At 40.1% G+C, this 10,174-nt stretch overlaps 1 protein-coding gene across 1 annotated transcript in view; it reads right to left on the reverse strand.

Moving 5' to 3' along the window:
• Nucleotides 1-9,070, reverse strand: part of cunh19orf44 (chromosome unknown C19orf44 homolog) — a gene marked incomplete at its 5' end in the record, with an annotated part of 14,147 nt that extends 5,077 nt beyond the window's left edge. Inside the window, 6 exon segments of the mRNA XM_014017439.1 lie at nucleotides 126-203; nucleotides 1,035-1,443; nucleotides 3,405-3,484; nucleotides 4,883-5,225; nucleotides 5,493-5,964; nucleotides 8,949-9,070. Of these exon segments, the coding sequence (XP_013872893.1) occupies nucleotides 126-203; nucleotides 1,035-1,443; nucleotides 3,405-3,484; nucleotides 4,883-5,225; nucleotides 5,493-5,964; nucleotides 8,949-9,070 (1,504 nt within the window).
• Nucleotides 9,071-10,174: the final 1,104 nt, after the last annotated feature.

Below are 10,174 nucleotides of genomic sequence, written 5' to 3' on the forward strand. Positions count from 1 at the left end.
GTCTTTATTTTACAGTTAAAATAAATGTTTACCAAATAAAGTTTAATGTTAAAACTAATCGTGGATCCCTTTAACAAAAAAAAGGCTAAATTCAGGTCATAAAGTTGGTTTTCTGTGACTCGTACCTTCCAGTCTCTCTGCACTGATGGTATGTGTGACCACAGGGGTGTTCATGTAGAGCCTGCTCAATGCCAGGTCCACACCTGGAGACAAAGACAAGAGGTGCGGGTCAAACACAGACTGCGCCGTTCTTTTGTCAGTAGGTCAAAGAAATCCTTATGGTGGTCTCTCTCACCAGGGTGGGACTGTTGGAGACCAATTAGCAACTAAAAGTGGGAAACGTTATTTTTCGTCTTATAAAGCTTTGAGTGATTGTAATCAAATTAAACAAACGAGCTGAGTTGACATGTTTTGTACCGTGGAATATGGAAAATCACAACCTGCTTTGTGGGCATGGTTTTTCTAGGCTGTGCACATTAGCTCCGCCCACATCAGCTCCAACTGAACTTGGTTTTAAAAGTAAATAGATTAGTTAATGTATGATTCAACAAGGAGGGCAATTATTTTTTCCTCAGAGGCCTGCCAGGTTGGTTTGGATAATCCCGCCCCACCCCCCATAAATGAAATCATCTATTAAAAGTCATATTTTTGAAATATATCCACTTGGAATTCCTGAAGACATTATTCTACAGACTGATAACTGTGTTTTCAAACAGGTGCCTTCATGGGCTAAGCTAGCTTGTTGCTATCCAGAGGACAAATCTCTTAATTTCAGTAAACAAAATATCTTTTTGCAGCTTTTGAGATAAAGAATTTGAAAACAGTGACTACTGAAAATTTCTCAGTGGGACTGATTTTGATTTTTACATTTAAGGTTGACCAAAAAGCAAGCAAATAAATAAATTAATAAATAAATAAATAAATAAATAAATAAATAAATAAATAAATAAATAAATAAACAAATAAAAGCAGTGGTGTCTGCTGCATGATCAGTTTCAAAATAACCTTAAATAATCTTAATTTATCAGACTAACCAAATGACTGTGATCCAGCCAGTGCAGCAGGCTGAGTCTGAGTAGCTGCTTCTTTCAAAGCCTTTCTAGTTAAAGTCCGGCTCCTCCGTGGAGGATGTGAACTCTGACTGTCAGGTGATGCTGATGTTGATCTCTGACTGTGATCTGAGGTCTGTGAAGTGCTGGAGCAACTCCGCTCAGAGAAAGTGGGAGAGTAATCGTCGCCGGTCCTTTGATGAGACCCAACTGAAGCAGGGGCCTCTGATGGCACCTCGTTTTCGTCAGCCTCCTCTTGCACCTGCTCTGAAACCGGTCTGATGCTGGAATCGCTTTCAAAATCACTTTGGTAGTCCTGCTCCTGCTCCTGCTGCTGGTGGACATGTTGGGTTCCAGAAACAAGATGGACATGTTTGCTCTGACGCTGACTCAGCTGCAGGAACAAAGAAATAATGAGTCAACAGATAAAAGAAAATCAGCTCAAATTTTTAAAAAAATTTTTAAACAGTTGTGCTCAATAGAATGTGCCTCTCCAAATGAATATGTATGAACTTACAGATTTTACAAATTGACGAGTCAACCAACAGACATCACCCACCAGCTTTCATGCCACATCACAAGATCCTCTTAAAGGAGACCAATTATGGGTCCTAGACATTTTTATGGTATGTCTGTGGGCCATCCAGACCATGTTCATTCAATTTAATGCACAAAATAATTCTCAGACAATAAAATTTCCCATTTTCTAGTTCTGCCTGCTCTGACTTCTGTTCAGAAGAGCTGTTTATGGTAATGAGCTCTGTTGGTAACGCCCTCCAAAAATCTGTTGACATTAACTCCGCCCTCCAAAGCCAGCATTTACGTTAGCATGGCTAATAATAGCAGAAGCTCCATTGTACAAACATATGAGACCCAGAGGCAGAGTCGTGGTCGCAGCTTCTTCTTTTTTTCTCCCCCTCCTCTGCTCTGCACTCACTCTGCATGCTGTTACCAGAGCAGGGAGCAGCAACGGTCAAAATACCTCAGAAACTCGAACAAATAGGCTTTAACAAGGCTTTAATAAGCTAAACAATAGAGGTAGATGAGAAAATGTGTTCATAATGAACAAAAATAAACAAACAATTAAACTGTGTCCGTGCTGGTCTCAAACCCTGGTCTCCCACTCTCTGGTCCAACACTCTACCCATTGCCCTACTGGAGACTTGTTGTGAAATGAGCTGTGCATTACACAACAACACCATGACAGCTTTTTATATTGAGGAGGTGGAGTCTCACCCGGGGGTTGCTAGGTAAGGGGCTGAACGCAGGTTCCGGTGGGTTGTCGTACGGCTTGTGACATCACAAAATCACGGATGTATAAAACTTGTCGTTAATATACATTAAAAATACATTTACTTACAGTAAATATGCCCCTGGGTGCATTTTTTGGTCCTAGGACTGTTTTTTTAAGAAGTACATACCCAAAGTTGAGTAAAAAACCTTTAAAAAGTGAATTTTGCATAATAGGTCCCCTTTAAATTCAGAAATAACAGAGATGTAGCTGTTTGAGTCAAACCTGCTGAACAACTTTATGATCATCTCATGTGATTGCACAAGATGTCTCACTCAGAGTCTGTGTTGAGAATGCCTCTCAGCTACAAGTTTTACCTCAATATCTGTATGTCTGAATGTTGATTAGCTGTGGCGGCCATCTTGAATTGGACTGAATTGAAAAGTTAATCTGTTGTAGAAGTACATCCAGTCAGGACTTTCCTAAAGTATCATTAAAACCCATCCATTACTTGCTGGAGTTTTCAGATGTTTCATTTTCCCTTTGGTTTATAAAATAAAAGGGTGTCCTGAGACTTTTGACTCACCGTGTACTACAGAGAAGATCAGCTGATTCTCAGAGCAGCTGAAAAGCTCTCCAGGCAAGATGATTAAGTTAGAATTTTTTCCAATAATCATTGGGTTTGGTTTGGAGAGAGCAGCAGAGAATCAACTTTATCTTTTTCTGTATTCTGTTTTTTTTTTTTTTTAAGTCAAATAACTGGATTTTTAGGGAGGGATTTCATTGTTCTGCCTGATTTGCTGGATTGTGATCAAATGTATTTCTAAGAAATAGTAAATGAAAAAGTTGCTGATGGAGAGTAAGGCATAAGAATTTCTAATGATGAGTTTTTCTAAATTTTATATATTTTTCCTTATCCATTAGGTTATGTGAGCTCTAAATGCTACATTAAACATAATTTGAAAAAGGCAATTAACATCAGCAAATCTGAACTGAGGTTCTGTATCATTCTGTGGTTTTCACATTTCACATGTTGGACTGTTAACTTTAAATATGTTTTTTTTTATCCGTCCTTGTTTTAATGCTCTTGTAGACAATTAAAACAGAGGTGTCATCATTCTTACCTTATTTCCAAGTGTTTCCATAGTGAAGCCAGCAGGTACAGGAAGGAGCTCATCTATTGTCATTAAGTTGGTTTTAAAGTCTGAAGAACAAGAAAGAAAGAAGACAACTTTATCTTTCAGTTCTAATTAAAGTTTCTAACAGCAGTCTCATCTGGGGATGTCCTGATTGAGACGTTTTGTCCTCGACACCCGTCAGTCTTTCTCACCCACCGCAGAGTGTTGAAGACACAGAAATATTGTTGTTTTGAAACATCTTGTACTGAAGTGCTTTTAAAGAAACCTCATTTGGTGTGGTAGTAGCTGTGAGTCCTTCTAAACACACACGCTAAGCAATTACACATCTTTTGACCAAATGGCTACAACTCTGCACCTTCTTACCATGAGAGGATTTTTGTTTCAAACTCTGGAAAAATAAAAATTAAAAAAGCATTTGCAAACAAATGCATGGCCGCCAATTTAAGACTGTATCAGTCGTGTTTATTTTAGCATCTGTGGCTTCAGGTAGATTTTTTTAGTGCCAGCATGACAGTTATTTATGTAAATATTTTCCCACCGGACAGTACAAAAAAAAAAAAGCATACGCTCAAAGAGACAGTCGATCAGTGAAAACAAGTCTTAGTCAGCACTGCTGTCCAATACTCATGATTGACTTGGTACATCTCTACTTTCAACATTTACAACAGGCTGGTTAAGAACTCAAAACGTACAGCGAAGCAAAAACTCTCTGCACTTTCTTATGCCCACAGCAGACAGCAAGATTTTAAATCTGTTGGAAGGTTTTCAGAAGCTGAGCGAGCCCACATGCGAGGATAAAACATCACGGATATAACAGCAAAGACACCGACACATTTAGACAGGAAATCTACAGATCAAACGTGATTTCAGAGTAAACAAACATGGCCGACGAGGAAGAAGGTGATTGATTGTAAATGATTTTTACCAGAGAAAAAACAAAACAAAAAGACGTCTCTGACTCCATCAGACTTTCTGGTCCTCCGTGGCAGTTGTTTTGTCTTTTGTATTCTCCTCCGTGTTTCCATCACCTCTCTCTGATTGGCTACACATCACGTCCAACAGGCTGCAGCTCGTTTGTCCTCGGGGAACACCACACACGCTGCGATATCAGACCAAGACAATCCAACATGTTGAATATGCCTGATTTGAGGTTGGAGCGGTCCCAACGTCCTTCTGAGTCGACTGGATCACTCTGAACACACGGCAGGAATATCTCCTCACATTTATCTTCAGAGCCAGCACGATAATTGGAGCATCCTTACGGTTGTCGGAAAGAGAAACTTGGGCTAAAAATCGGATGTGGACTCTTTGCACTAAAATATATATTTTATATTTTAATGAACACATTGCAGGTCTGCAGTGTGACCTTTGATCACTGGAATAAAATAAAAAACACCTGTCCCAGTGCTGGAGGACCGTCACATGCCTACAGGAAGTAGCTGTACCTGAGCAGAACCTCTCACCTTCTGAGGAAACTGAACCCGTGGGACTGTGTTGATCTTCAGGTCTCACTGGAACCAGTTCCTCCAGAGAAAACACTTCACCCTGTTCTGACAGAGACAAAAGGACTTCCCGTGGAGCCCCCGCCCCGTGAGGCAAGCCCACCCTTTCTGAATGTGACGGGGAAACGCTGGGGGGAGAGGGTGGTGCAGAGAGAACAGAGGGGCTGAAGTGGACCTGAGCCTGGTCGGTGAACCGGAAAGGAGAACTGCGATGTGGAGGCGGGGGCGTGCTGGGGGGTGATGAGGAGGGGCCCGCCTGAGGAGGAGCTGGGCTTTGGACCCTCGGACTGGGACGGTTCTGCTCCTGTATTAATAACAACAAAAACAACAAGTTTTAACTGATAGAATCTGTTCACCACACAGGAAGTGTCTTCTGGTTTTCACTTTGTCTAAAACTATAATGTCCTCAAAGCTTGATTCAATAAAAACATGAAAAGTGTTCAAATAATAAGTTGAACTAACGTATTTCTCATCTTTTATGTCTGAGTTTTAAGATAATCTCTTTTACTTGAGGAAAGACTTGAAAGACTACATCACAGAATGTATAAAACAAACATCCTGATTTAAAGACCTTGTTTAGTCTTTTTACAGATGAGGTTTTCTTCGGTCCAGAGGAACTGTTGTCTGTTGAATCCATCGAGTCTCCAAGCAGTTTCTTCATGTCCTCTTCATCACTATCCAGACTCACACCTCTGGTTACTGCTGCAGGTTTCAGCTTCAAACCCACAGGATCAGTGGTTCTGGTTCTGATCCGTCCACTACCATCAGGAATGATGGGGTCCACAGCAGCAGCGGACCCTGCTGCTTGGTTTTTGAGGAAACGGATCTTCTGGCTCTGCTCACTGCTGGAGTGTGCTAAGAGCTGCTCGGAGGCCTCTGCTGGTCGGACTGCGTCGACCGCTGTTACCAACGCTCTCCAATCCCAGGTCAGATCCGGGGCAGATTTTGCTGCCTGTCGAGTGTCTCCGATGGCCTGTCTGCGGCTGTTGACACGTTTCTCTATTTCAGACAGTCGACTCCGAGCTGCAGCCTGAGAGACACCGCTGAGGGACGACATGAGACACAGGAGAGATGACAGGAGAAGACTAAAGAGACATTTTCCTTTTAATTATTCTTTTTCTGTCAAGAGAGAGAGCAGATTATTGACAGTACAGTAGAATAAATTCACACAGCTATACATATACACATATTCAGTATATATACGACCAGAAAACCCAGGATTTAAACACCTGTTTGTGTGCAGTTGTGAGCATGCATGTAAATACAGTACAAAATCTTCTCCAATGGAATGTTTAAAAGTGACTTTGGGGGACCACAGATCTGACCCGTAAAGCCCGAAGCCGACATAAGGGAGACCAGCGCCGAAGACCCCAAGAGGGACCCTGAGCGCGGAGCCCCAAGAGGCACCCGCGCCAGGAGGGCCGCCCACCCAACCCCCAAAAGGGACCACAGGAAAGAACTGRGAGAGCCCCACTAGCGACCATAAGCAGTAAACCCCTGGGGCCAGCAGTGACGAGCTCACAGGCCCCGCCGGCACCCAACGCKCCAGAGCAGATCCAGGCATGAGCACAGAGGCCCGGACCCCCAGGGTGGATAACTCAGGATTACAGAAAACTGACATGGCTTTCAACAAATAACGTGAGCCATGGTCATAGTTTTACCCAATCAGAACAGACGGTCTTTCTTTCTGAGCCCAGGAGCACCACAGCTCCTCCTGTCCTCACCGAGGGTCTGGACATGTTCACATCCCCTCCTCCCAAACTGAGCTGCCAAACCTCCCAGGACATAATTACATGTCCATGTATTGTAGATATGCATGTAAGGTTACATTTAATCCACTTTCTTTCATTGATTCTGACTCAACAACTTCTATGTTGTTCAGTTTTTCATTGAATTTACATGATATTAAACCTGTTTATTGGTAACAGGCAGCAGTACTGCCCAAGAACTGCGGTAGAAGTAGGTAATTGTCATCACGTGTGGTTCTTGAATTTGAGGAAATTGGTACTGGAAAGTCCTTGAGAGGTCCTTGAAGTTGATGTTGACCAAGGTGTGGGAACCCTGCATTCAGAAAAAACACGAAGGTGGCAAGGGGGCTAAAGTGAGCCAGCCTCTTATGTCCCTCTGAGTCCCCAAGCAGGGTAGTATCAGAGCCAGGCCCGAGCCGGGCAGACCGACTTGTGAAAAGGTAACCCACGGAACAGAAAATGATGAGCTGATGACATCGATGAGTGACTGCAGGATTAATCAACAAACAGATTTATTACCGAGGGAATAGGTTATATTAAAGATGACACGAAACAACAACTTTATTCTTCAACACATCAGAGCTTGTAGGATGATAAAAAAAAACATTAAATAACAACAAATAACCATCTTCCACTCAACCTGCTCTGCTGCTAGAAACAAGTTCTCCCATCCTCATTTCCTCCCGCTTCTGCTGCATCTCCACTGCCGACAGTCTGCCTGCACCCACCCACCCAAGCAGATCCTGTGAACTATAAACTAGTTATGTTTTGTGTCTAGTTTCAGGTTAGACTGTCTGCACMGGCTTAAGCTTTATCTCACACTGAGAGAAATTCTCGGTGCTTTCTTTGCCTTTATTAAACAGTCATTGTATCACATAACAACAAACCGTCTCCAATGTGAACGCAAAGTGCCTTCATGTATTATTTACACTTTTTTTTCTCTTGTGTCAGTGTAATTTTATTAACCTAAATGCTTTCTGTAAGCACACAGTGGAGCTGCTCAGCACAAATTCAGTTTTTCCAGTGGAATCAATTGAATCAGACTTATTTATTTTTAAAGGCCAAACATTGTGAAATTATTTATATCAATTGAACAGTAGAGTTTGCAGTTTTGCAGTATTACTTTCAGTAATGACATTTCTGTAAGCATGAATCTATCAGACCACACAGGCACATACAAAAAAGACACAGTTGTGTTTGACAAAAACGTCTTCCTTTCAAAGTGATGGTGAAAATATCCTGTTGTAGACAAAGGAGTACCAGTGATTTCTGAACAATGGGCCTCATGCAAGAACATGTTCGTATCCTTCGTATCCTAAATTTCTCTTACTTTTGTTCGTACAAAGGGTTCGTACGAACATCACTTCAGATTCAACAAACTCTTCTATCTTCAGGAAAAGTGTGTAAATGAGCTGCGTAAATTCCACCTGTTCTATCCAGCTGCTCGTGCACGCGAGAGGAGATTAGCATAATTACCACCCCAAAAACACCATATAAGGCTATGTTTCCTGCCTCGCATACCAGGAAGNGTATATATATACTGAATATATTAAGAACACATCAGTCATGCAAAAACACTGTTTCCTTTGAAATCTGCTGCAGAGTGCTTTACTTTTGCTTAGAAATATTATTTTTAGCTACCGCTCTGCTACTTTTAGTTAGCTTTTTGCTACTTTTACCTACAACTCTGCTACATTTACTTTGTTTTTTGCTATTTTAGCTACTATTCTGCTACTTTTACTTAGTTTTTCGCTACTTTTACCAACCACTTTGCTACTTTTAGTTAGGATTTATGTATTTTTTTAGGTAATACTATGCTACTTTGTTATCTTTTTGCTACTTTTAGCTACCAATCTGCTACTTTCAGTTAGCTTTATGGTTCTTTTAGCCATGTTTTTGCTATTTTTACTTTTTAAATCTTATAGCTTCTAGCTGGTGTTTTCTATTTTTAGCTGTTCTTATGATTCTTTTAGCTATCAGCTTGTGTTTTGCTACTTTACATTTAAAATAGCATTTTGCTTGTTTTAGCTTTTAGAAAACCTTTTGCTGCTTTTGATGACCTTTTACTACTTTTGCTTTTACCCACTGTTTAGGTAGGTTTTTGCTACTTTACACCTTTTAGCTAGATTTTTTTTTTTATTTAGCCTGTGTTGTGCTTCTTTTAGCTTAAACAACTCAGCATCTTTGCTAATTTCAGCACAGTCATTCATGACTCAGCAGTCACGCTGCATTTTGACTCAGAAAATATTTTTCTTGTACTTATCCATAAAGAGTCTTACCTTGGTTCTGGTCTCTGACGTGTTTGGATCCTGCTGACAGGTGATTGGCTACTCTTAGCTGGTTTGGGAGCCTTCTTTAAGAACCTGCTCCCTCCTCCCAGTGAGCTCTGTGACCCGATGCCCTGATCAACAAAACCAAAGGTTTGATTTCAGTTACATTTTCAGAGCAACAAAAAATGGATCATTTATTTTGAAATTAATTTGGACTTTTTGGAATAAAAATGTTTGGTAGCAGTAATAGAAGCAGAAATCTGTACAGGGATGAAAAAGTGGACTGTAAATAAATCTGAGGCCCACTGGGGCTGGAGGCATACTGTTCTCTGGCTGTCAGTTTTGTGCTGTCTTGTTGTGCACAATATCTCCTGAATGAAATTATTTATTTACTTATAAATAGGCATAGTAACTCCATTAGGGTAATACTCAGTCTGATTAGATTTGGGCATCAAAGGGTCAAAGGTCAAGGCCATTTATGGATGACTGATAATATAAAACTGTCCTTTTCTTCTAATCCTTCAACAGTACAAATAAAAAACCTGGTTTCCACTGACAAAAGCTCCAGTACAATGGTTTGTGCATTCACGCTCACACATCTGCACAAAGTTGTGCTTCAAAGGCAGACATGTCTGGAGCAGGCGGAGGCATACCACTCAAGGCTTTAGTGTCGAGTTCCACCTTGTTTATCTTTTACATAAAGTCTCAACTTTATTGGAGTTGTATAGAACACTGTAGTGTTCATAATAAAATATTTAAATAAAACATTGTAAAATAAGAATCTATATGAACATATAATAAATATATAATGTGACAATTTAATTGTGAAATAACTGAATGCATTTACACATTTCATGAAAATTTTCATGTTCTTTAAAAATATGCTTATCTGAACAAGCACAGAAAAAATGCAGTATTTCAATGTGATTTTACCCCAATAGTAGAGATTATTGGAGGAATTGAGGAATTCTGACTTAATTCTAGCAGTTTTTAATTCAAAAATGTCTTTTTCATAGTCATCGTTTATTTCATAATGGTGTTTTTCCCAAAGGCTTATTTGTTTCATAATGATAGTTTTTATGCAGAATCAATTCAATTAAATTTCTTTTCAATTCAATTCAATTCAAAAAAATTAATTTCATTAAAAAACAAAATAAATATATACAATCGAAAACAAAAAATACACAAATCAAAATAAAATGAAAAGTAGCAGAAGAAGAATAAATCTTATAATG

Source organism: Austrofundulus limnaeus, unplaced genomic scaffold (assembly GCF_001266775.1).
Source record: "Austrofundulus limnaeus strain Quisiro unplaced genomic scaffold, Austrofundulus_limnaeus-1.0 Scaffold168, whole genome shotgun sequence".
Classification (NCBI taxonomy): Eukaryota; Metazoa; Chordata; class Actinopteri; order Cyprinodontiformes; family Rivulidae; genus Austrofundulus; species Austrofundulus limnaeus.